Source organism: Miniopterus natalensis, chromosome 2, assembly GCF_054644295.1.
Source record: "Miniopterus natalensis isolate mMinNat1 chromosome 2, mMinNat1.hap1, whole genome shotgun sequence".
Taxonomy (NCBI): Eukaryota; Metazoa; Chordata; class Mammalia; order Chiroptera; family Miniopteridae; genus Miniopterus; species Miniopterus natalensis.
In genome coordinates, this window is record NC_142082.1 from 20041594 (window position 1) to 20068986 (window position 27393).

The 27393-nt window shown below is 43.6% G+C and overlaps 1 protein-coding gene across 2 annotated transcripts; it reads right to left on the reverse strand.

The window, feature by feature from the left end:
• On the reverse strand, positions 1–27393 carry RAB11FIP1 (RAB11 family interacting protein 1). 2 transcript variants are annotated; one of them, XM_016210907.2, is made up of 6 exons: positions 26994–27393; positions 12706–13145; positions 10898–11681; positions 8268–10145; positions 7398–7506; positions 1–3124 (listed from the first exon to the last, which is right to left on the reverse strand). In XM_016210907.2, exons 1-6 carry the CDS (start codon positions 27368–27370, stop codon positions 2906–2908), a joined length of 3807 nt encoding a protein of 1268 aa, XP_016066393.2. In that variant the 5' UTR covers positions 27371–27393; the 3' UTR covers positions 1–2905. The 2 variants fall into 2 exon arrangements, with proteins under 2 accessions (XP_016066393.2, XP_087670301.1); XM_087814175.1 differs by lacking the exon at positions 8268–10145.

Below are 27393 nucleotides of genomic sequence, written 5' to 3' on the forward strand. Positions count from 1 at the left end.
TTTGAAAGGTAGTACCATTTTATTTAGTGTTGTTGGAAATTTTAGGTTACTTCTTAAAAACAAAATCAGAGAAATTCAAAACTCCCCAAGTAACAAAGCAGGAAATAACTCTATAATCCAAAAAACACTGGGGGATCCTTCAAGAGTTGGAGGGAGGAAGAGGTTAGGTTAGCAGCTCACATAATAGATATTGAGAAACCAGAGTTGAGGTTGGTGTGGATACTAGAAGAAATTATGTTCTCCATCTAAGGCAATTAATCTTTCAGCCTTGAGGGATCATTAATTAGTAGTTCTAAAAAAGAAAAAAGAGTCCATTGGGAGAAGGGATCCAGTAAGGAAATATCCTGTATAATTTAATATTAAATTGCCTCTGGCCTTCAATACAGTATGTGGCTGAGTGTCATGGACCTTCCTCCCTCGATGCCCTTCTGAGCTCCCACTGGAATGACACACATGTATCCCATTGGTTCGTGCACACATGCACACACCTCTCCACTTAACAGCTGGAAGATCAACAGCTTTTACGCATGGCAAAGGGTAGACTTTCTTGCTTCTCCATTCTGCTCACCTGATGAGGTTAACATACAGGAATAAGAGAGAAGGGCGGGACATCTGCCAAAGTCCAAGGAATGAGATGATATGAAACCAAGCAAAGGATTGACCTTTTTTTTTTTTCATGGATCTGACCTCTAGTTGAAATTCACTGCAAGGTGTTTGGTATTTAATCTGACACTTCCCTAAAGTACCTACTGTTCTTTCTGGAGGCAGCTAGGCAAGGCTAAGGAGAGCTGCCCCGCTGCTCCAGAGCACAGCCTCTTCCCAGGGCCCATCAGTTAGATGAGCATTCCCATCAGCTAGAAGCAAGTCCCAGTTCCTATACAGATGGGCATAGGCCTTCAGACATATGCCAGGTATAGGAGTCCAGCAATCCACTCACCACGCCCTGCGAATGGCTCAGGCGGGCTAAAGCTTTATCTTAGATAAATTTTGTCCCAGAGTAGAGTCCTCAAGGATAGTCATTAACTCTTCAGGCTGCCTACTTTGAAAGGTACAGGAATGCTATCAATTGAATTTTTTTTCCAGCAGTGGTAGAAACCAGACACCCTTGAAGTAGATTGTCCTTCATTCTCCAGAGTTCCCAAGTGGCATTTCAGAGCACAGGAATTCGCTCCTCCACCCAGCGTCCCTCTCAAGCACTGACCGGGGTACATGCCCAAGGTCTTAGCAGCAATCTCCAAACCAAACCTCCCCAGAACAGTGCAGGTCTCCACACCAGCTCTTCAGAGGAGAAACCATTCAGAGCACACCTGCCCCCCAGTGCACTTGGGTTATCACAGTCAAAACACATTTACATCAAGTAAAAAACATGTTGCGGAACAAATATATACATATACATTTTCAGAGTTCAAGTGAATATACAGTTCTCTTTGTAGGTATGTAAATAAATTTCTTAGCACTACAAAAATACAAGTCATCTGAGAAGTTTACAGTAGTCCCCAGTACTGTAGGAGAGTATTAAATAAAATAGCTATAGGTAGTTAAAAACTAATTAGATAAATCAAGTTACAGTATCATCCTTCAGATTAAAGTGCTCCGATATAACTAAAGTTGCAGCCAATGTGATCCTGAAAAGGAATTCTGCTGCCAACAATCTTGCCTCATAACCTCAATATAACAAAAACATACCAAGAAGAGATCCCAAATTTAATACCTGCTAGTATTGCCACCCCTGCCCACCCCATTGGCTGGTGATATTCCTCCCCCAAGAGAAAGGTCAAGATCTGGTAAGATTCTGTCACAACCAGGAGAAAAAAATGAGTAATACAGAAACAATCTAATCCCAATATTAGGTTTACTAACAATGTGATTACCTGAAGAATTTTAACTGGTACTATTAATTAAGAAGAGGGCAAGTGTTCTAATTTTTAAAATATGTGTATTAATCTAGTTTTTAAAATACAGCAATCCCAAAATAAGTATCACCTTCTTGCTCTTTACACCATTTTATAATAAGGGGGGAAATGATAGGAAGAGCTGCCAGGGAAACCAAGGAGCCAAGGCACAAGGGAAAAGGCCACAGGAATCCAACTAAAATCATTCTGTACCTGGTGGAATCATTTTAGTAAGGGCTGAGTCACCCAATCCCTTATCAAGACACAGAGTAGCCAGCAGGAACCCTGCTATCATGCGAGGAGGGACTCCAACCAACTCCCCCTACTTGAGCCCCAAGTGACTCTCCCATTCCCCTGTTCTACTTCTCAAGGGTCCTGTGGATCCACACAGAGCACATCTTAAGGCCAGAGAGTAGTGGAAGCTGATGTTTAGAAAAGGCAACTTGTTCAAAAATCTTAAAGGCACACTCAGAGGCTTTCCCTAAATTCCTCCACTCCAGTCAAAACAAGGCCAAGTCTAAGAAGCCCTGGAGGTTGACATGGTATCAAAATTTAGCATCTGCAGCCAAAAAGCCACACCTGAGCTACTCAAAAGCCAAGAAAATATATGTAACACAGCACCTTCTCATTTTGCCCCAAGCATTAATGACTGGGGGATACATATTTTAGGATCTCAATTTCAAAGAAGAAAGGAAACCCCAATGTTAAAATACATTAATACCCCTGGCACCATGGGCCGGGATCAGATCTTATGACCATGTCTTTGGTCAGGGCATAAAATATTTACAACATAAGGCACAGTGGCATTTAAAAATAAAACCCTGGGAATGTACAGTAAAAGACTTATTGTAATAATTAACCTGGCTCCAACTGGTAGAATTGACTCTTGCCAGATAACATGCAGGGGAGATAGATGGTGACTTGGAGCCGTAAGCTGGTTATCAGGCATATGGAGTCCTTGACCTCAGGAGGAAGTGGAAACAAACTCACAACAAAGTCTCAGCGCTGGCCATTCACATCTTCCCTGCCTTTCGGCCAACCTGAGCCGGGACTCGGAGGATGTTGGGGGTTTCCTCCATGACCCTGACCAGCAGGTTGTCGATGTAGTCCTCCAGCTCGCGAACCTGGAACTCCTTCTTGGTTATTGTTTCCTTCTGCTTGAGGATCAGCTGGATCAGCTCATCGTGGGTTAGCTGTGCATAAGCAAAAGCAGGGTCCGAGGGGTTGTATTTCTTTGGAGAGGAAAGAAGGGGGGAAAAGAGATAAAGTCAGCAAAGAAGTCTAAATAGCTAAAAGAAATATGAAAGTAGGGCTCAATGACATAACCTGAGGCTCAGGAAGTTGGGGTTTAGAGAGGTACCATGTGCTCTAGGAGCTGGACAAACAAGATACCAACGCTACACAGGTGACCGGATAAGCTTCAAAGGTGGAGTGACATCTGATCTAGACCGTGGAGATGAATTACAATTAATTTCCTGCCCAAGCAACAGGATTTGCTTTTAGTTATAAAAGGAATATTTGCTCATCATGGGACACCTCAAATTCAGAAGTGAGGAAAAATTATTACCTATAACTTCGACCCATAACATTTGGGTCTCTCTCTCATTTTTCCTCAGTTTCTTTATGGTGTGTTTTACAACTTTAACATCATACAGAATATAGTCTCATAGCTTCTTTAAATTATTATTTTGTGAGCCTTTTCTATCATTAAATTTTAGCAAGAATTGCTTTTTTAATGGATGCTTAAAATTCCATTATATTTAAACCATCTCTCTCACTGGGTATTTAGGTTGTTTTCAATTTTCACAATTATATAATAACATTTTAATTAAAACGTATTAACGTAAGTCTTTGGTTGTATCTTTAAATATTTCCTTAAGTGCATAGAATTAAAGAGGCATACATACTTAAGGTATTTCATACAAACTGTCAAAAAGCTATTCAATTTAGATTCTGTATTCTAAAGGGAAAAGTATGTAGGACTTTGAAATCATTAGAAGATTCTAGGAATGTGATGACTTAAAAAATTACAGAACAATTCAGCATTACAGAAGGTGAGCATAAGCCATGAAGAGGGAGAGGTGCAAAGAAAAGACCCATTAATTCAAGAAACAACAGTGCCCATTGTCACATATTTCCTCTTAGGATTTTTTCCCCGCACAGTTGTAATAATAATGATGTATATTCACATTGTGTCCAACTTATTCCATAAAACAGGACAGATGATGATTTCTGGATGTAGTTGGCTGTATTATTTTTAAGTGGAAGTGTCAAAGCCACCTGAGTAAATAATACACCCCTACTCATAAATCATCTATAAAGGATGGAGGCCCTAAAAAAAATACCTTCCCCCCAATCCATTATAGTAATGATTCGGCTAGCCCTTCATAACTTTAGCTATGCAATTTCTTTCTCTAACCTCTCTTTTACTTTGCAACATTCCAAAAAGTAGTTATTTTTATAAGTATTGTTTATGCCTTAGTACAAAGCACCTATTATATGGCCAGCCAACAGCAGTCTCCAGGAAAGTTTCCATATTTACTCTGAGTATTTACTAGGTATGGTCCAGGACCAAGAGCTCTGTTGCAGGCAGGCAGAGGGGCAGCAGTGGAGCTTACAAATCTGAGCAAACCAAACAGCAGTTGCCTTTGATTTAAGGCAAGTTATTCTCTCTGTCAGCACCAGAAGATAAGCCCCTGATTAAACAAGCTTTGAAGAGTAAATAAAATGGGAGCCAAGAGTCTGTCTTTCTTGCTCACTTCCTAGAAGCTAGGTGTTATTTCTCTTTGGAGCCAAGCTGCATTCCACAGTAAAAGGAAGAGGGAATGGAAGGCCACTAAATGACTAGTTTTCATCGATGCCCTTTTTATGCCGTTCTTTTGCCCAATTTCCTGGTAAACATTGTTAACTCCAGGAAAACAAATGCTGCCTCTTCTACACAACCACAGAAGGCCGCCAAGCTGAGCTGCTCAAGTTATGGTACATTTTTAAGGCGAGGACGAAAACATAGTAGGTACACAGTTCTGGCTACATAGTAGGTACACAGTTCTGGCTACAGCTGGTAATTTTGAGAGAAGGCAAGGTGGCTAGAAGATGCTGACTTGTTTTCAGCCACAATTCATCATTACTACTCAGTCTCTTTACCTGAAACTCAGAGCTCCAGCTTTCAGTAAGCCTTTAGCCCAGCTCCTGGTGGCATAGGCACAGTGCAGTCAGAGGTGAAAATAACCACCCAGCACTTTATTTTTTTAAATATATCTTTGTTGATTTCAGAGAGAGGAAGGGAGAGGGAGAGAGGAAGACAGAAACATCAATGATAAGAGAGTTGTCATTGATCGGGTGTCTCCTGCAGGCCCCTGACTGGGAATCGAGCCGCAACCCGGGCATGTGCCCTGACCAGCAATCGAACCGTGATCTGGACCCTAGGTCAATGCTCAACTGCTGAGCCACGCCCGGCTGGGCATCACCCAGCACTTTAAAAATGCTTGCAGGAGGGAAGGAGTCGTGAGCAAAAAGTTTTATTTTAAAAACACAAAAACTATTTGATGTCCTGGAGCCCATGGGACTGTAAAATCTATGACTGAATAAATGCCCTTTATAAAAACAAACTTTATTTTTACTGACTACATTCCCCAGTAGTCATTTTGGAAATTCCTCTCCACATATTTGAAACACACACATCCTTGCCCACTAATGGATACCAACCACTCGGTACAACATTCTCCTCCAGTCCATGTGATACTGAGCCAAAGACCAGAGATCTGCAGCAAGGCGAGGATTCCACAGCCACCTGATTTTAGAACCAGGAAGGGCAGGATGAAGACACTCAAGCAGAGATCATCTGGGAGGTTGATTTTATTTTTGCAGGGAGTTTTTTGTGTTGTTGTTGTTGAATGTTTGCCTAAGCTTTCCAAAAGGAAGAAACCCTCTAATCCAGCAGTATTCTTTCTGGAAATTGAGCTTAAGGAAATAACCTAAAGGAAGGGAAAAAGCTCTATGCACAAAATTGTTTACTATAGTGTTATTCATCTTGCAAAACAGAAAATATATTATACAGTTGTACATCCAAAATTTATGTAGTGTTATTAACCAATGTTATCTCAATAAATTTAATTTTTTAAAAACAGGAAACCTAATTATCCAATAGAGAAATGGTTAAATGAATATTGGTATAACCATTTCAAGAATAATTAAGTAGCAACATGCAAAAAAGGCTACGATACACTACTAAGTGAGAAAGAACTGTAGAGTGTTTCCACACAGGTACAGAGCTGGAAATATCATCATTTGCAAGTACCTTACTCATCAATGGATACTAAAGCCTATGACTCAAAGGTTGCTGAGAAACAGGATATTTACATGGTCTGAAATTAATTCTCCACAAATTCCTTATTAATTAAAAGGGAAAAATAGCAAGTTTACCCTGGAGAACCTGGGTGGACACCACCTAAACTAAATCATCAAAGTTAACACTTCCACTGCTGGTATGAACTGACAGAATGTGCCTCTTTACACAATGCACTGAGAAGGACACGCTATTTCTATAGTTAATTCCTGCCAAGAATGCATAACCTCAGCCAAACCATGAGGAAACACCAGACAAATCCAAACAGAGGCAAATTCTACAAACAACTGATCTACACTCTTAAAAGACGGCCATGTTGTGAAAGACAAAAAAGGCCGAGGAGCTATTCCAGAATAAAGAAGACTAGAGAGATAACTGAGCATAACGAGTAATCCTGCATCGGATCCTGGACTAGAGGGAAAAATTATCCTAAAAAGAGCATTAATGTGACAATTGGTAAAATTGAAATATAGACTACAGATGAGAAAAGAGTATCACATCAATGTTAAATTTCTTGATTTTGATAAATGTTCTTATTCTTAGGAATTCCACACTTAAGTATTTAGGGGTAGGGGAGGCATAATATAAGCAACTTACTCTCAAATGGTTCAGGGGAAAAAAATTATGAATATACAAAGAGAGAACAAAGAGGGGGTATGAAAAAACAAATCCAGTAAAATGTTAACAATTGATGAACTGGGATGAAAGGTACACAGGAGTTCTTTGTACTATTCTTGCAACTTCTTTTAAATTTGAAATTATTTCAGAATAAAGTTACAAAAAAAGTATATCTATGCAATGATTACAACCACAAGAATTTTATATCCTTACCAAAAGGTTAGAAAGGATACATGAAAACGAAAATATCTCATTTGAATGGGCCAGATGGTGGGTGACATTTTCTTCTCATTAGAGAGAAGTGCTGATGTCAATTATACTACTTGAGATGCAAAAATTCAATAACAATCAAATAACTATAAGGGAAAAGTAATTATTCAGTGGCAAATGTAAAGGCTTCCAAAGATTATCCAAAAACAGGAGATGTATGGTTAAGCTACTTCTGACATTTCCTGCTGCTCAAAAAGATGTATCCAATGGTGACTAGAAATGGGTGGGGTTTTTCAGATCCCTAATATGCCCACTTCTGGGAGAAGACATACCTTCATAATAGCTTCGTTGATCAAGTTCTCACTGATGATAGTGGCAGTTCCCGAGCTGGAGTTAGCAATCTTGGTGGCTGTCGTGTTCATTGGTTTCACAAGATGAGGTCTAAAGAGAAGGGAGAAAGGATCCTTAGAACCTTCTGTTACAGCAAAACTGAGAAACTGCCCATCTCAAAGATAGCAGTCAGCCAGAGAGACGAGGGCGGAGAGTGGTGACACGCTGTTCACATCTCCGGTCTAACACACGCTAACGTTCCTGTGGAAATGAAAGCAGTCAGCTCTAGGCAGCCAAATGCAAGCCAACAACGCGCACCCTTACAGCCAGGTGTCCTGACATTCTCACAGCCCCCATGTCCTTGTTCTCAATGTCAGGAGAACATTAAAGACCATCTCTTATTTTTGGAGGCAACTACAGCCTAGGACTCCACTGTGAGAGCCCTTGCAAAGCCTTCTGTTCCTTGGCAGTAAAGAAAGAGTTCAGAGCAAACATGCCAGCTTCACACTGGGCGAGGCAAAAAGGAAGCTTTAAAACACTGCTTGGTTCTACCACTTAACCTCAGCTGGTTTCTGAGACCATTAAGATACTCACGATAGTAAATCGCTGCTATTTCAGAGCTGCAAATCTGACTGTGCAGAACAATTCCTAAGCCATTTTTGAAGACTACTACTACATTCTTGCTACAAACACAGGAGAATCTTGAGCTGCTCCCACAAGAGATAACCCTTATAAAACAGACCCTACCAGCAAAACAGGTAGCTTGCACAATCAGAACATCTATGCACTTAGAAAGTCATAATAACCTCTGTGGGCAAAAAGCAAAGGGGACATTGCTCAAGTTTATGAAGACAATCTTCCCCGACTCTCACCTGTGCTTGGCTGACCCAGTTCCAGCTGAGACTGGATGTGTCTCCGAGGGTGAGACCCAGGCCTGAAGAAGCAGCTTCCTCTTGCCAGAATTTTCCACTTTATCAGGGAGGCCCTCTGCTGTTGCTTTTTTTTGAGATTCTGCTGTACTGGCATAGTGAGTGTCAGAGTGTGGATAGCTAGGGAAAGAGTGTGTGGCAGGAGAGGGCTCGGAAAAGGATGGGCTGGAGACAGGAGAATCCAGGGCCACATCAGGAGGCTGACTTAGTCTCCCATTTCCCATCAGTTTTTCCTTCTCGTCATTACCAGGGCCTGGTGGCTGTGTATCCAAGTATAAGCTCTTGCTAAGGCATGGTTTATGAATTCCTAAAGCTGTAGTCTGCTCTGAAGAAGCCCTAACAGATGCTTCTGGCACTTTCGACCTGAGGTCATGTAGGCTGTCTGCAGGCACTGCCATTCCACCTGCCTCGCCACTGGGCGCCTTCTCAGGGTGGGCAGGTAACATGCTCAAGGAAGAAGCTCCTACTTCCAGAGTTGCCACCTTTGCTGCCCCTCTGTCATCTTCCAGCTCGTCTACTCTTTCATCATCTGACGCAACTTCAGGAATGGAAGGAAGGGTTAAGTCCCGATCAGCTGTGACTGGAGATTTAACATCTGAGGCAGACTGAAGGTCACCCAGGGGATCAGACAATAGACCTTCATGATCACTGGCCTTGCTCTGATTTTGAGACATAAGTGTATCGTCTCCCTCCGTCCTAAGGAGTGGAATGCCTTTCCCCGAGCTTGCTTCACTCACTGGGACTTCTGAGACACTCTCCTCATGAGATGGGAGGAGCAGGTGATCAGCCACGGCAGCTGGCACACTGGAATTCAGAGGCCTGGGTTCAATCACAACTTTCCTCTCAGAGTCTCCCGCGTGGGGAGACTCAGCGGGCTCTCTGTGACACACACTGCCAGCGGCAGCCCCTCCATGCCTCAGCTCCTGGGGATCACTTTTGTTCTCTTCGACGAATCCAGGGGACTTCTCCACTTCCTCTTCCATACAGAGCTGCTCAGAAAATGACACGTGCTTCTTGATTTTCTTTCGGCCCTCACTGCCATTCAGACCCATCTCTTCATGTCTCCCCATCACGGAGTCAAGTGGGGGGACCAGTTCTCCCATTTGAAGAGGGGGTACTTCTTGTTTGACTGCAGAAGTCATTCGGCCATCCCCAACTTTGTTCTCCTCAAAAGACCCAGACTGACTCTCCAAGTCTGTGTTTACCCCCATTGGAGGCTTCCCAAACGGGCTTTCCATGCGGCTACTTCTCACTGAAAGAGACAATGTTACTTCTTGAGCCCCTTCAGATGAAGAGGTATAGTCTTGTTTTTGGGGGGGAAACCTCAGAAGTTCTTCTTGCTGTCCCATTTCAGGCTGCTTCAGGGGAGATTTTTCTGAGTCATCACCACTGGTATCCTTCTCTGTGTCCATCTCACTGGTCTTCCCCACCGGAGCCTCTCTTCCTCCTTTCCACACTGCAGCATGTGGCTGTTTGGAAAGTGATCCCAAGGCACAAGAACCAGCATTTGGAACTTGTGTTAAGCTCTCCTTTTGTAACCCTGCATTCAGGAGCAGAGATGGTTCTTCGGGGCCAGCCTGCCCCTGGTCGGTGGAAGGCCAGCTCTCAATAGGAGTGGATGTGGAAATGGGAGCTGCTAGGGGAGGTGAGAGAGTAGAGCAGACAGAAGGAGATTCTGTGGGCTGTGTGTCTGACTCATGCCCCGACTGAGAAAGGACAGGTGTCTGAGCAGATCTGGAAGGGAGAGCAGGAAAGAAGGGAGGAGAGTCAGGGGAAGGAGAAAGCCTGGCTGTGGGCTGAACCTCTGGAGACACTTCCAGTCTGCAAAAAGGACAAGATAAGACCTGCAGGTCAGTTGCAAATGCTGCATGAGAGGTGACAAACATGTAAAACTAAAGTCGTTCAAAGGGGAGAACGAACTGTTATACTTAGGGCAGTACCTTAAGAAATTAAAAAAGGAACACAACAATACTCAATATACAAAACAGACACTATTTATCACCGAGCACATCTGCCACCCAAAGGGCTTTGCAGCAGAAACAGAAAGACCCAGGTAAAGCGACAGCCCACAGTTTCTTTTGGTGATACACAGAAAGCAACCAAAAAGTTCAAAGCTGTAAAAGATGAGCCACAGGCAACACACACACATTTTGAAGAGCCAACAGTCTATGTGTGTCTGTGTGAGCCTGTGAATGTCTGTGTGAGATCAAAGTAAGCAGAATCTCAAAAACTAGCTTCTCCCATCCCAGACCACAGAAACGCTGCAAGCGAATGTGAGAAACACCCAGGCTCACTCAGGCTCTTGCAACAAGATGCAGAGTAAACACACAGAGAACTGTCACAGGCACACTCAAGAGTGGACCAAGGGTCTCTCGAGACAGTGAACCAGTGCCAACGTGCAAGGAGGAAAAGATAACATCAGCCTCACAGGGAGATGTGTGACAAACTTCAACACAGGTCCTGCACATACCACAGCCAAGACCTGGCATTCCCAACGTGCAGCACTCAGAACCAGCTACACCCATGGCGTTTCCCCGGCCTCTGATTATGGCACAAGAAGGGACAAGACTCACCGAGGTTTCACGGCTTTGGTCTGGGGCGCCCTGGCAGAGGTAACGGGTGGTGTCTGTTCAGACTTGGGCTCTGGGTCAGCTTCCGGTTCTGTGATCTTCACATCTTCAAAGGGGTTCAGGGATTTTCCCTGTCCAGAGACAACGGCCACAGTATCCTTCTCAGATCTCTTCGCAAGGCCTTCAACAGGCCCTGGCCCGTCCTCCCTCAGCGCGCCCTCCTTCTCTTTCCCTGGGGTGGTAGCAGGGCTTTCCCCTTCACTGCCCTTAGCCACGTCCTTCTTCCCTGTCACCAGAGAAAGCAAAGAGGACTTCCTGTTCTCGTGCTTCTTGCTCTCTTTGGATTCTTTCACAGCCTCCAATTTCACTGGTGCCGTGTTTTCCCTAACGTCCCCGCTGACGGGTGGCCAGGAGGGCGGCAGGGTCATGGGTTTCGGAGAGTTCTTCGTGGAAGACTCAGAGAGCCACTTGTCAGAAGACACTGCACCCCCTTCCCCAGGTTCCTTCCAAGAGCGAGGAGCCAAGTTTTCTGTAGATGAGAACAAATGCTTCTTCCTGAAGCCCTGGGGGGATGGGGAAGAAGAAGAGGTGTCCTTGGTCTCATTCTTGCCTTCTGGCTGCTCCACATAAACATGATTACCATTGATACAGACGTTAGAGCGGGAAAGGGAGTCATTCTTGGACCGAAGGCCGCCGAGAAAAGAGAGCCCTTCCTTCTTGGGAAGGCTGAAGTTGATCTGGTTCAGTTGCTTAGGATCTGCACTTACTGTTCTCTTGTGAGACATGACTGTGGGAAGAAAAACAAAGAAAAAAGGGGATAAGAAGTTAAACGGGTGACCCACAACTGGGGCAGAGTGGGGTGGAATTTTTCCGTGTCTGAAAACATTTTTTGGTTGTTACAACTGGGTAGGGGTATGCTACTGGCATCTAGCAGGTAGAGGCCAGGGATGCTTCCAAAGATCATACAATGCATGAGACAGCCCCCACAACAAAGAATTATCTGGCCCAAACCATGAGCAGTGCTAAGGTTGAGAAACCCTGCATTTAACCAATGAAAAGGGCAGCACTCTTGGTAGAGTAGCAGGATCTGGCCAATAGTAGAGATTTGATCATTGAAATTGCAGTTCAAAATACGCAGTTAATTCAGAGTTAAGGGAACTGAATTCCTCAGTTTTCATTATGGATGTATTCCATGAGGTTTACTACAATAATAGGAATTCAAAAAATACCTGATGAATTAATGAAATATCATTATATCATTAATGTTCCAGGGTTTTACCTTTAATTAAAAAAAAAAAAAAGAAAGAAAAACCTGGATGCACTCATTTTGTTAGTCCCAGAAGTTTGTACTAATGTACATCAGTTACAGAACCAGACATTTTAGAAAAAGGAATTTATACATTCTTAGAAACCAGAGGGCTAAGAAATAGAGAAGGCTTCCTAACCAAGATAATCCATCACCACCATCACTACCACCACCACCACCACCAATCACCACCACCACCAATCACCACCACCACCAAGCACCATCACCACTATATCACTATTACCAATCACCATCACCACCAATCACCATCACCACCACCATCACCAATCACCATCATCACCAATCAGCATCACCATATCACCACCATCATCACCACCACCGTCATCACCATCACCACCATCATCATCATCAATCACCATCACCACCATCATTTTAGTACCTGAGAAGCTGAATTAAAATCTTTTTCTTAAGATCTGTTTGTTTTTCTCTCAAAGTAAATGGAGCTGAGGGAGAAAGGCCAAGTAAGAAGGAGAAGGGAACTCACCGTCTGAGGCAGAGGAGGACTCATCCTCGTCATCATCCTCCCACCGGGACTGAAAGTCTCCCGGACGAAGCAGCACTTTGTCTGACTTTGAAGTAGGCAGGACAGACATGGACTGGGAAAGTGGTGTTTTATGCAAATTAGACTTAGAAAACAAGGTCTTAATCTTTGACTTCTTTTTCTTGTCTTTTGAGGGCGACTCATCCTCACTGTCAACGGAGGGTAAGGTGCTGGGGACGATTGCTGACACGGTGTCTGAGGCGCTGTCCTTATTCTTCCCCCTGATCTTGTCCTTCAGCTTCCCAAATGGGTTGCGAGACTTGTCTTTCACGGAAAGGTCAAACATGCTAGCTGTCATGTTGTTTCTCATGAACTGGATGTCAACTTCAATTTCTCCTCGCTCTTTCCCCTTCTTTCCTGGCTTGGATTTCAAGGCGTACCACCTACGAGGAGGAGGCTGAGAGGTTACCTTTGAACTGAAGAGCCCAAAACGACATTCACGATCCCCACTGACTGGCCTCTCCTCTCTGCTGTTACCAGCCTCTTACACAAGCACATTCTTCTGCTCTCTTCTTTGGGGAGTAAAGGGTGGGGTGGGGGATAAAAGCAGAACTTGTAGTTTTATTTTTGAGAAGCCACCCACTAGACAAAGATAGGATCTGATTCTGTACTCAGTGTAGCATCACCTAAAATCTTGACTCAATAAAGTGCTATGTTTAAAAATAAATAAATATTCCACCAAATCATTTCCTATGACTGGTATTTTCCTTCAATAGGGAAAAAATGCAAAGATCAGACATGCATAGTTCAGAAGGCAGAATGCAAATTTACAAGTAAATCTCAGAGAAAAGCAAGAGTTTGTAAAACAGTCCCTGACAGGGAGTAATGGAAAATATAAGCCAGAGTAAAAATATATAGAGTCCACTTATATGAGGCACCTAGAATAGTGAAATTCATGGCGACAGAAAGGAGAACGGTGGTCACCAAGAGTTGGGGGAAGGAGTGAATGGGGACTTAGTGCTTAATGGGGACACAGTTTCAGTTGAGGAAAATAATAAAGGTTTGGAGATGAATGGTGGTAATGGTTGCACAACAATGTGAATGTGCTTAATATCAGAACTGTACACCTAACAATGATTAAACTGATAAATTTTGTTATGTAAATATAATTGTTTACCACAATTTTTTTTTTAAAGAAAAATTGAAAGGAGGCATTCTTTCCTAGCTTAATAATCAGAAAAAAGGGAGAATTTCAAACATTACTCAAGTATTTCTCTTGGTCATTTGCAAACTACTTCAAGATATGGCAAATGATTTATCAGTTCCACTCCACTGAAAGACAAACTTCAGAAGAAGGAGGTCTCTGCTTGGCATTTCCAGCTGGTGAACTGCGAGAATGTGAGCGGCATGACCACTACAGAACACATAGCTCCAAGTACATGGCCTCCTGACAGCCAGCCCAGCGTCACCCTCATAGGCTGAGAATCCACATTCTGACCGTCTTTTTAGTGACCTATTTAAGAGCTGAGGGTCATGGGGCTTTAAGGAAATGATGGTTTTGCCCAAACAACCACAGTTTCCTCTTTCACCTTCAGCCCATCTTGCTCACAGGGCAGATCATGGCCCTCACTATTGTAGCTCACGCAGTACTTAAAGGAAGGAAGCAGAGGGAAGTAGAAACCTAACACTTAAATGGCACCTCTAGTGTACCCGGCACTGCACACACTGCATCCTCATTGAAGTCTCACAAGAAGGACATTTCTTTATCTCCAAAATGGGACGTTTTACCCACTTTATAGATAAAGAGATTGAGGCTCGCAAGTGAGGTCATTGGTACAAGGCCTTACGACTGTTGAGGGGCACAACTGAGTTCTGAATTGGCTCTGCATTTCAGAACTCCCATTTGTCCCTTACACCAAGATTCCTGCTTGGCCCTCTCTCCTAACTTACCTTCCATGGGCCACCATTTGCAACACACAGAAAGGAGGGCTCAAATTTCAACTCTTTTTGAGGAAAGTCTGAGCTTCTAATTTAAACATCATAAAAGTAGAAAGGGGGGAAACCCACCATAGCTTGCCATCCATCATAAATCATAAGATTTCATAAAATCCAGTATACGAAGTCATAAAGAATTTAACCTGCATTATCAAAACACAGCCAAGGCCTGAGAAAATGATGTTAGCTATGATTCTGGACCTTGAGGAGAAATCTTTTGTAGTTTTTAAAACCACAACCCACAGCTGGAGAGGGAGGGGAGATGCAAGGTCCTGAGAGACAGCCTAGCCTCTGCCAGCCTGGTGTCTTTCCAATACACTTTCCAGGACCTGGGAACAGTTTGCATATTTGTCACTTAGATGTTGAGAGGATTATTTGTATTTTTCTCTTCTGACAGTCATGTGCTAAATGGTGGCCTTGGTGATGAAGGGTGGTTAGCTTTTGTAAATACCAACTGTAGGCACCTTGAAAAGGGGACATTGCTGAAAGCTGAAGGAGAGGGCTCAGAGGACCAAAGCAGCTATAAGCAGAGAGCTGCCCCTCTCCACGCAGGGCATGTGAAGACAAAACAGACTTTCAAAGAATACACGCTTGACAGTTCTTGGGACCAGGCCTGCCTTTCCAAAAATATCAGTGCCAAAGTCTGTTTATGTTGAGAAAAGCTCCAACCAACTCTAGAATCCTCCATGAGGGCCTATTATCACCTGGTGTACAGGTTCAATCCCCAGACACTAAAGTGGGATTTGTTTTGGAAACTCACAACACCACTAGGAGGTGTGAAAAGACACTTCACCAACTGGTCTTGTCTGCTTATTTTCACAAACAAACCAAACACCAGGTAGCCCTGAACAGCTAGCTACAGGGCTATTTAAGAAGGTCAAAGCCAGACTGAATAATAGGCAGGTAAGCATCCCATGCAAATGTTCAGAATTTTTTTTAAATGGTGCTGGGTTTACTAAAGCTAAAAAGTGAGACAGGAATCGTTTCTTCTACTATTAATATTATCCAAGGAACATTTGACACAAGCATAATTTATAACTGTGAAAGCCACGATCCATAAATCACCCCCAAGGAATCCCCAACCAGACCATGTAACTGGGTTTTAATCTTTAAACATCAATTTAATTTTTAAGTCTTTCTGTTCATTTGCTGTTAAGTTCAATTAATTCCAGCACCTTGCGGAAGTAGTTCATAAATAATAAAGCGTGTCCACACAGCATGTGATGCCAGCGTGGGCGTGTTCAGCATTACCCTTTCACGTAGGCCCAAAAAGCTTGCATTATCTCAGAAATCAGGGCTGGGCTCATTTTCCTAGTCCAAAGGGCAGAGAACAGAAAGAACACCATAATCCTAAGGTAGCAAGTTTATTTTTAAGCCCATTTCTAGAAAAACCCTGCAACCTATAAAAAAAAAAAAATCAAATGATCCCTTATATAAGCAAATAATGATTTTTACTTATAATCAATACCCAGTTCAAAATTTAAAAGGATCTCTGAATACACAGGAAGTGATAATAAAGTTATATAAACTATTATTTTATTTTAAACATATCTTTATTGATTTCAGAGAGAGGAAGGGAGAGGGAGAAAGAGAGAAAGAAACATCAATGATGATCAGCTGCCTCCTGCACGCTCCCAGCTGGGGATTGAGCCTGCGGGCACGGGCTCTGACTGGGAATCGAAAAGTGATCTCCTAGATCATAGGTCGGTGCTCAACCACTGAGCCACGCCAGAGGGGCTAAACTATATTTTTAAGTAACAACAGACATAGAGTAAAAATTCAAATCATACAAAATGGTATAGAGCCCTGGCCGGTGTGGCTCAGTTGGTGAGAGTGTCCCATGCACGCTAAGGTCACCTGTTCCATTCCTGATCAGGAATGCCCAGGTTGTGTGCTCGCTCCCCAGTAGGGGGTGTGCAGGAGGCAGCCGATAGATTTTTTTCTCTCTTTCTCTCTAAAATCAAGAAAAACATATTTTTTTAAAATGTAATAGAACGAAAACTTCAGTCTTCCAACCCCTCCATGATCCTCAGTCAAGTGGTAGTCTTGGGTATATACAAGCAAAAATGTGTAGCATCCAAACAGGCTACCTTCCTGTTAGGGTGGTTAGGGTTTTGGGTTTTTTTGCTCAAACACAAGATAAGGCAACAGCTAAAAAAGAAGAATTCATTTAAGTCTTCTATACTTTCAAAAAGATGCCTTATTAAGAGCAGTAGGGAATGTAAAAAAGAATGAACTGGGTACAGGAAGGAAAACAGGCAGGATGCTACCCTCACACACACACTGGCCGGACTGGGGAGCTACTGCCTAGATCTGCATTGTCAAATCTCCTAGGCTTTGAAACAGTCATTTTGAGAACTGCTAAAACCATCCACCCATGGCCAATTCTCAGGGTTGATTTGCCTCAGAACATACAGTTTCTCAAACACATGGAAAGCGGATCCCAGGGGCCCCGCCATCGGAATGTGGCAGAGCGAGGGCAATGTGGCTCCAGCTCTTGGGAAATGAGAAGTGCAGACATTGAGGATTACACTTGTAAAGTACTGACTGGTGTGTCTCAAAAATAATCTTTCTGCAGATGAAACAAGCATGTTTTTCCTTTAGAACATTCCTGAGGCAGAAACATACAGAGAAATGATGGCTTCAAAGATTCGGTTCAAATACTTGTTTACATGCCAGGCACTAACATGCAAAACAAAGAGGCCAGGTTCTGCCCTAAAAAGCTTACCCTCTGGGGGTGGGGGATATGGATAGGGGACAGAGAGTGAGCTTACAAACATCGTCACAAAGTGTTGGTGACATTGGCACAACTGCTGCCTTTTCTTTCTAACTTTGAAACATGAGAAAATAATTCGACATAAACAGAAGCTATACTTTCATCATGAATGAGGACTCTCACACACAAATACGGTTCTCAGCTCATTTACACCCCAAGGGGCTATAAGAACCATCTACGTAGGGATCCTGAAAATGAACACTGTATCCTTGGATCAGACCCAGAAAGGCAAGTCAGAGGAAAACCACAGCTCTAGGAGTTACTTCAACATTTTACAGTGTTCGTTTAATTTCAAAGGAGCCTTGTGTATGGGTCCAGTTTGGACTCAAGGGTCAGTGGTAGACTGCCTGTTTCCCTTCCTCTGCAAAATCTCAGCCGTGACTTGTAGCGTGACTCATCTCCACCATAATCAAGCATCGTGACCCAGCATTGTGACACAGGGGATTATGGCCCCAGGTCAGGAAAGAAGCAGGAAGGACAGAACAGCACCTGACCTGGTATTTTCAGACAGAGGACACACTCGGGCTTTCTTAGATGAAGAAACTTTAAAAAGCAGTTCCTTAATTGTCTTCCCCAGGGAATAAAAATAAGGCTGAAAATCATGTAGGGTTAGCAGCTGAGAAGATCTACAAGGGTTCTGAAAAAGAGTAAAGGGTAAAATGTCCAGACTCTTCTCTTAGTAGCCAAGAAGCAATGCAGAGCAAACAGGAACAGAAATGTTTATGACCTATAAAACATTGGTGGTGTGTACCTTGCAGAACCTAAGTAGTTTAACCAGTTTTGTTATTGACCAAGGTGGCTGGTCATCATTACCTAACTCTGAATACAGAATTACTAATCAGCCAATCTCACCTCCCCAGGTGGACCTCCCCATCTGCCCACTATCAACTCCTTGCAAGGACTCCTGGTAAATCATGACAGCAACAAATGGATCCTTTTTACCCTAATTTTAGTCATTCTAGTGGCACCAAAAGCTATCTGTAGCCACCAAACTCAACCCTAAAAGTTGGTAAGTGACATGGTTAAGGAGAAAAAGCAGGTCAAAAATGCTTTTGATCCTTTATATATTATTTGTTCTATAGAATTTCTGTTAGAAAGTAATCAACATGAGTTATAGAAAAAAAAATTAATTTTTTAAAACATTGACTCACTCTCATGCTAATCCAACCATTACCTTAAAAAAAAGATGTTTTATTGATTTTTAGAGAGAGAGGAAAGGAAAGGGAGAGAAAGGTAGAAACATCAATGTGAGAATATTTCAGCTGCCTCCTGCATGCCCCCTGGACTGAGCCCACAACCAGGGCATGTGCCCTGACGGGGAACTGAACTGGCAACCTTTTGGTGCACGGGATGACACCCAACTAACTGAGCCACATAGGGCCAACCATTACCTTTTAATGTATTTTCTTGAAGTCCTTTTAACAATCACTAGTTAAGAGACTTCAGGCAAGTTACATAAGCACTCTGTGGCTCGGGCTTCTCCTCTGAAACAGGGTTAAAAGCACCTACCTCATAAGGATGCTATGAAGATTAATTGGCTTCATATATGTAAAGTGCTTAGAACAGTGCCTGGTATTAATAAGCACTCAACAAGTGTTAGCTATAATTATTACTTAGTTGTAACCAAAGTACACAAGCAATTTTATTTGTAGTATGTTATATATTATTGTCTTACAGTCTCCACACCGAAAGTTTCTAATGACCGTATGACATCCTGTGAAGTGCATCTATACCATAGTTTAGCCATTCAGATGGTCCTCAAAATGGAATGTGAGATACAGTTCTGATTGACTAGGCATCCAAACACCCATCAAATACAAATAACAATGACTTGCATTTGAAGGGGATAGGAAAAGACTCAATTACAAAATTTAGTTTGTGCTACACAATTTCCAAAATTAAAAAGTATATAGGAATTTTTAAAATAGCATGATCAGCCCTGGCTGGTCTGGCTCAGTGGTTAGAGAGCCGGCCCATGGACTGAAGGGTCCCAGGTTCAGTTCCAGCCAAGGGCACATGCCTGGGTCGCAGGCTCAATCCCCAGCCCCTGTTGGGGCATGTGCAAGTGGCAACCAATCGATGTGTCTCACATTGATGTTTCTCTCTCTCTCTCCCTCCCTTCCACTCTCTCTGAAAAGCAATGGGAAAAATATCCTCAGGTGAGGATTAAAATAAATAAGTAAAAATAAATAAAAATTAAAAAGCACAATCGGTGTGTATTTTCTGTAACTTACTGAGAGGTTTAATTAATGCCCCCCCCCCCCCCCGGGTTTCTGCGTAGGTAGGAGACACACGAAACAGAGGGCTTCCAAACTATTTCAGAGATATGCCAAGATGGAATAATGGACTGAAGGATAAGGTTTAAGACATGTTTTCTAAGTTGAAAGCAATACTAAACTCCTTGTAGATAAAGACTAAAGGGAACGGCAAGCACCAGTATTTCAAGATTCTGAGAATTAGAAAAATTAACACACTTTTAACCATGTAAGTCCACCCCTGCAATCATTTACTGACCCATTTTTTAACTTGATCATATCTCAAAGAGCTACAAATGTTAATATTCTACCATCAGATCAGGTATCTTGCCTCTAGCCCACATATAAAAGCCACTGATGTATTCTATTTGGTCTGCCGAAGAACAATCTCATGGCAATGGCGGTGTCCTTTATCACCCATGCAAAGAGACTTTAAGGATGGGAAAAGAAAATGCAATGTTTGGTTCACCATCTTTTGACCAGGACAAAACAAACAAACTTCAGCATGACAGACATCAAAAACCATTCGGCCTATGCTCAGCCCACTAACAGACTCACTCCTTTCTATGAGACTTCCTGGCAAGGAAGCAGAGTATGATTTATCTTATACTCAAGTTATCTGTTTATCTTATAATCAAGGTAAGTCCCAAGGAGGAGAGGAAAGAAAAAAACCCACACCAAGAGCATTTTAATGATTAGTAAAAATGAAAAGTTCCGTTGATGTAAAAGGAAAACCCCACAGGACTGGCGCTGTAGGAGGCGACACCCTTGAAGAAACATCCCAGGACCCAGCACACAGGACACCCATTCTTTATGATCACAAGAGGCCTTTTCAGACCAGACTTGCTGGAAGCCTTAATTGTTCTACCTAGGTTAGCCATGTCCGTTTTAATAAAAGAGTACTTATGTTAAAAGTGAAGTGTGCAGCAGCCACACCTCTAGAAATTTTTCTGGGATTTCTTATAAATGCCTTCCCTCTACTCCATTCAGAAGCCAGCATTCAGAAAAAGACACTTAATTACCACTGCCTTTTCTTTCTCCACAGCACATTCCTAAATGTGTCCCTCAGGGACACCCTGGAGACTAAAGCCCTGGTTTTTTTCTAGCAGATTATCTACAGACTTCTCCCTGCAGGGAAGGAATTTCTTGTCTCATTAGTGACTAAAAGCCGCTCCTTTGCCAAAAGCATCATTAGCCACCAAACTGCAGAGGCAAACCTGCTTCTCCAATGTTCAGAAAGGGCATGGACAAGCAAGCCATACCCCAAACTGGGGAACTGAAAGGGCAGAGCTTTGACCTTATACTTTGGACACCCCTACTCTTTAATCCACTGGACTAAATGTTAAACAGTTCTCCATGTCCACACAGGCAAACGACCACCTGTCCATGCCTATGGGACTGCAAGCACACATACATGCGCGCGCACACACACTCAGTCTCAGACACTATGAGCCCTGTGTTGGGTCACACAACAAATACAAGACCAAAATGATCCCTGGCCAAGGGAGCAGCAGGTATAAGTCAGGCTTGGTGTCTTCTTGAGCCAGCTGGGGCATAAGATGCGACCCAGGACACCTCCTTAAGGAGAGTAGAACACACTTGCCAAGTTTTTTCCAAGACAAACAATCCTGGCAGCAGGCTCACCTTCAGAGGCCAATACAAGGGTCTGCTGTTAACTTTGTTGGAATTCAAGGGTCTGAGAATTTAGAGATCTACACCAGATCCAGAACCAAAGGCCACCCAGGGGACTGCTTTGAGGTGAAGATAAGGCCTAAAATGACCCCCTCTCACTCTCTCCATGTAGGCTAGGGCTTCCTAATCCTTCTGAGGCTAACCCAGAGCTAATGTCCCTCCAAAAGTATAGGGTGAGAAGCACAGTTTTCTAGGACAAATGGCAATGAAAACTGAAGTATTTTAATAGATACCTAAGATTACTGTTAAAGGGGAGGAAGAGTGATACCAGCAAATACATGTTTTGAGCTGATGACATTTTAATTACCACATGTATTGCGTTTAATGTAATTATAACATTTTTTAGTTAACAATACAATTAAAATGACAGACACTATTTATAAAAAAACCTTCCCACTCATGGTAGTTATAGAAATACAATAGAAGTCTTTGTAACCAAAAGAAAGTTTAAGCAAAAGGAAAAAGGCACAGGACTCTTATACACTTACTTTCCCTAATGTGAAAAACATTTAAATGCTTGACTTGCTTCCCTCCAGAGTTTTATTTTCCATTTATGGGTTTATTTTTTTCTAATGTTACACATTATTTTTCCTTTCCTTAGTCCTATTTTCTTAGAAGCAGTGACTTCATCAGCTGTGTTGGAACACACCAGTAAGGCTACATCAGCTACGCTATTACAAAACAAAGACTTGACCTGTATTAAAACTGTAAATACTTGAAGAGACACACACACCTTGGTTTCAATGGTGTTTCCTACTAATGCACTACAGCAGCCTACTCAACTCACAGGTGTCACTGCCCAAAATTGTCTTTGTAATGGTGATGTCACCCTATCACAGTGACTGTTGGGGGGAAAAAGCAGCCACCACTTCCTGGTTCATTTTCAGCAGCAAGCTCTCCGTATTTTATTTGTTCATTCTTATCGTTTCCTCTCACTCACCCCCACCCAATCCAGCACAAGCCAAGCCAACTGAGCCTCCGAAATATTTCTGAAATCCACCCACCTCCGTCCATCTCCACGGCCATCACCCTAGTCCAAGCCACTACCATTGGTCACCTGGATTACTGCAGTGGCCTCCCATTTTGTTTGTCTGATTCCATGTTGGGCATGCTTCAAATCCATTCTCCACCCAGCAGCCACAGTGATTTTTGATAAAGTGGATTACACCACCTCTATGCTTTTAATACTCAACGGCTTCCCAGTTCTTTTTTTTTTTAATCCTCACCTGAGGATATTTTTTCCATTGATTTTCAGAGAAAGTGGGGGAGGACGGACATCGATGTGAGAAAGATACATCAATTGGTTGCCTCCTGCACTCACCCTGACCAGTGTGCAACCAGCTCTGGGGATCGAGCCTGCAACCAAGGTACGTGCCCTTGGCCAGAACTGAACCCGAGACCCTTCAATCTGTGTGCCAACACTGTAACTATTGAACCAAACTGGCTAGGGCCTCACTGTTCTTAAATAAAGCCCTGCCTTCCTCTTCAGCCTCAATCTACACAATATCTCTAGGCTCCCAGGGCCTTTGCCTCAGGGCCTTTGCACAGGCTGCCCACCGCAATCAGGCCTCCTTCCTCTACTTTTCACTAGAAAAATTCCTCCTTATTCTTCAAGTCTCTGCCTGAGTGAGGCCATCTGCAATCTTCTTTAAGTCGCGTCTTTGCTGCTCTTTTCTCTTATGATGCCTTGTTCTCTTCCTCCCCAGTACTTACCACAATACATGATTATTTATTTATGTGTTCATTTGTTTAATGTCTATATCCCTCCACAAGGCTCTGAGCTTCCTGAAAGCAGGGATTATGTCTGTTTTGGTCACTGCTGTTTACATTGTATCCCCAGCACCTGGCACACAGTAGGTATTAAAAATAGTTATGAAAAGTATGGATAAACTTTAAAGACGAGGGGGGGAAAAAGCAGTTAGGACTTTCCCCATGCTAACTGAACGCCTTACAAAAAAATTGTAATCAAATAATACCATGAAAAACACAAAGGAACATCTTTAATAGCAGCAGAACAATAACTTTGAGGTAGCTTCCCCCTTCTTAGTCATTTCACTCCATTGCCATAGCTGGTTAGGGTTTATCCCAGAGGTAACAAGGACCTGTCTTGGGCTTTGAGCTATCAGTCTGCACACTGGAGTGGGAGGGGACTGTGATTAGGTGAGAGGGAAGAGGGTTTCCAGTAAGGCCCAATATTATCTTTAAGGGGAATCCCAAGAAGAAAAAACAACACTGCTCAAATTTTCCAATCTGTTCTGAAAAACTTATGCATGTGCTTAGGAAACCTAAAGGTATAAGCACAAACACTATTTGTAATTTGTGAATCACACATCTCTATGGTCTTCTAAGTCATTTTCCTGTATCCCTGTCTTTCAGAAAAACAACTCTCTAGCCCTTATTTCTTTTTAATAACTCAAATTTCCTTTGGCAACTTATTACAGCATCCTTCTACACTTACAGCTCTTCAAAACAGTTAACCTTTACTAACACCCAAATCCTTTCACACACAACCAAATTCCCTCTTAAATCTTAAAGAGATATAGGAAAATGACTCTCCATCACTCACACTCTCTCTTCATATCTGAAAGACTATTCCAGTATTAAGTTTCATGATATTTAGTTACACAATGGCCTTCTAGTCACCAGCTTGAATATTTATTTTAATCTATCTTCAATAGATAATTTCCCCAAATTTTGTTGCTCTTATCATCCTAAAGTGTTTTTTTAATCAATCTAGAATCCCAAGACTAGAGAGCTGAACAGAGAACACTACATGTTAGCCACCTGATTCTGCCTCTCAGATTCATGTCTGTTTTATAACGATGAGACTTAACTGACTCCCATTTAACTGAGGCCCAACTGAGACCCCAGGTCTTTAACAGGTTGGTATAAGTGCAAAACCAATTCAATTCTATTTCTTCTTAAGTAAAGGGGCTAGTAAATGTATCCTATCCTACATGTCAGCCTCTGTTGGGTGTTTTAAAGATGTGCGTCCTCATACTAAAGTCAAGGTCCAAAAAGTCTGAGTCATTATAAAAAGCATATTCTCTTGACTCCAAAGATATGACAGATGGGGACTTATCAAAAGAACAAATGGAAATATTAGCACAGTTAGTTCTTATGCCTTGAGTTTCAGCTTCTAGACCCACGACAAAAGTCATACTCTACAGCAGCAATCTTCTCTGCTGGAGATGAACACACACACACAAAAACCAACAGGCCAAGATTTGAGCTTCTGTTTTGTTTCTGGTTTTTAATGTCTAAGGTGGAGTCAAATCATTAATGACTAGTTCAAATGACTTCCTAGCCCAACGAGTTTCTGTTACGATTCTGCCTCTCAGTGTATCTCTCATTCTCCAAATCTCAACAATCTTGAGGGCCCAAGTGATGTCCCCTGGCATCAGACAGAGTTTGTTTAACTGGGTTCCCCCAGCACCTTAGAAAGTCCCAGAAAGTGACAGATGGAAAGCCTGTCCTTTCACCTACTGCTAGAGGAGCAAAAAAAAGAAGCCGTCCTTTGCAGTTATAAAAAATAAAAATAAAAAACCATCAACTAAGCACCACTTTCCTATAATCTGATACTCTAAGTGGTAATCGGCTCATATAATAGACAGGAGTAACCAATCTGGGTTTAGGATTACATTGGAGGGGATGAGAAAAATGAAGATACAAAACCTAAACACTTCCTGAAATCGGGAGCTTAAGGAGGTTTCCACTCCTCACAAAGCAGTAACAGAACTTTTTGAATCTATACACAGGCCCCATTAATCCAGGAACCCATAAACATCTTACAAACATTAATTAAGTCAGGCAACAAGCTCCATCCATAAATAGGGAAACTTGGGTGTAGAGAGACCAAGCAGCCTGAAGCCCAACAATGAGTCAGGACCAGAGTGGGCAAACAGACCCAGGAATCTGGAGTCCCCATCTCTGGCAGGGAGATGCACTCTCTCTTTCAGGGTAATAAGGTGTTCCCATAAGAAACAGATGGCAGAGGCAGATGATAATATCCACACATCTTGGGTTGGGACCAAACAAAGGACTGCCAACGGTGCCCAGTTGAAGCTGGAAAGGAAGCCAACCCAAGGCCCCAAATGTCATTTCATCAAATGAAAAATGAGCATAGTTTCAGCCCCTCCTTAGCAAAAGGCACTGCTCACCTTATGGCTTGTAAATTGATGCCATGAAGATATCCCATCCATCCTCACCTTAAGGCTCTCTGTTTTTATCTGATTTGAGTTCAGAAATGCCTATTCATCTTTGGCCAGATAAGCGAATCAGGTATTGTATTTGAAAGCACGCATGGTGAAATTGGACCCACCCTACAGAAAAAGGAGTCTGGAAATTTCAAACCCTCTGGCTTTTCCTGTCTCCTTCACAAGGGAAAGTTAAAATACCGTTTATATCTAAAACACAAAATGTGAATCAGTGTGCTTCATAAACTGCAGGGGCTAGGTGGTAACATGACTGGCTTGCATATTTAAGTTAAGGTCCAGGAAGTAGCCAATTAAGCAAAACCAGGCTATCGCTTCCCGTATAACTAGATGAGCACATTCAAATGTTCCATTCCAAACACCTGCGAAAGAGAACAAATAACTGGGTAACATCTTGGAGTGAATTGAGTTTTGCCCATCTTTCCCGGCAGGAGTGAGATAACACTAACAACATAACTCCTGACTGGGAGCTAGAGGTGAGCAGCCATCTGCTGGGAGTAGGGCCAGAGAGAGCTTGACAAACTCCAAAGAAAAACAATGCCTCCCTCCCAGCTGAGCTGGGCCAAGGGCAGACCCTGGCTCCAGCCATCACTGGGAAATCCTTACTAATTTGGGGCTCAGGCAAACAGGGTTAATATTTTTCCTTCTGAAGGTTAAGAACAAACCGTTCCAGCATTCTTTGGGGAGGAGAGGGGGAAAGGGAGGGGCAAATTCTCTTGAGGAACCCCTTAGGCGTGGGGAGGTGGGGGTGGGAGATGGCCGTCGCCAGGCGACCCGCACTCCCCACTGCAGGCCCCCACCTCCGCCCACCCCTCCCTGTAACGCCCGGCTGCGTCCCTGGGTGAGCCTCTAGAGTCAGGGCGTGTCAGCGGGTCTCATTCCTCCAGTTAATCCCCTCGGATCCGTGGCCCGGCCATTCTCAGCTCAGTGCCCAGAACAGTAAAACACCCAGGAGGCTTTCCACATAATTAGTGCGTATATCAAATATACGTACTACCCACCCTGACAACGGGAATTCCTCGGGCCACATGTAATTTCAATTCATCAAAAATTCATCAAGCGCTTACTAAGTTTCAGACGCTGAGCGACGTCCTGCAGGTTCAAAATCGCCCCATGTACCCTCCCTCTTCCAGAGCCCACACACTCGGCGAGCTGGGGCGGGACGGCCGAAGCAGCTGAAGGTCGGTGAGGGTACTATCACTGGCCCAGGGGTCCCTCTTGAAAGGTCTCTCTCTGTCCGCCCCCTTGAGATACAGCAGCGCCCGGACTGCGCGATCTCTCTAAAAGGATCTCACCGCCCAGGCCGCCCCGCACTGCCCGAGCCGCTGGCCCGGGCCCTCACCCCCGGCCCGCACTCACTGGGTCTTCCTGCGGCCCTGGTCCCGATGCAGCTCCCGCAGGTCCACCTCGACGCGGCCCAGGAACTTGTCGAGGCCGAGCAGCGCGCGGTGCAGCACGGTGAGCTGCAGGGTGGCGGCGGCCTCGGGCGCGGCCCCGGCGGACAGCAGCGGCGGCAGCTCGAAGGTGGCCTCCTCCCGCCACACCGGCGCGCCCTGGCTGCGCTCCGACACCGAGGTGGCGTACTTCTCCTTGCCCACCTGGATCACGGCGTACGCGTCGCTGGTGCCCCCGGGGCCCTTAGCCCGCAGGCCCCGCGCCTGCAGCACCGTCACCTGCACATGGGTTGGGGACCACACGGCCCCCGGGCCCCTGCCGGCCGAAGCCGCCAGAGACATGGTGACGGCGCCGAGAGCCTCTC

Excerpts from the sequence above, each read along its gene's own strand:
- RAB11FIP1 (XM_016210907.2), bottom strand. The coding sequence starts at position 27,370 with ATGTCTCTGGCGGCTTCGGCCGGCAGGGGCCCGGGGGCCGTGTGGTCC. Across the intron at positions 11,682-12,705 it reads GTCCTCCTCTGCCTCAGACG|TCATGTCTCACAAGAGAACA; the intron begins GTGAGTTCCCTT and ends TTCTTCCCACAG. Across the intron at positions 10,146-10,897 it reads ACCAAAGCCGTGAAACCTCG|ACTGGAAGTGTCTCCAGAGG; the intron begins GTGAGTCTTGTC and ends TCCTTTTTGCAG.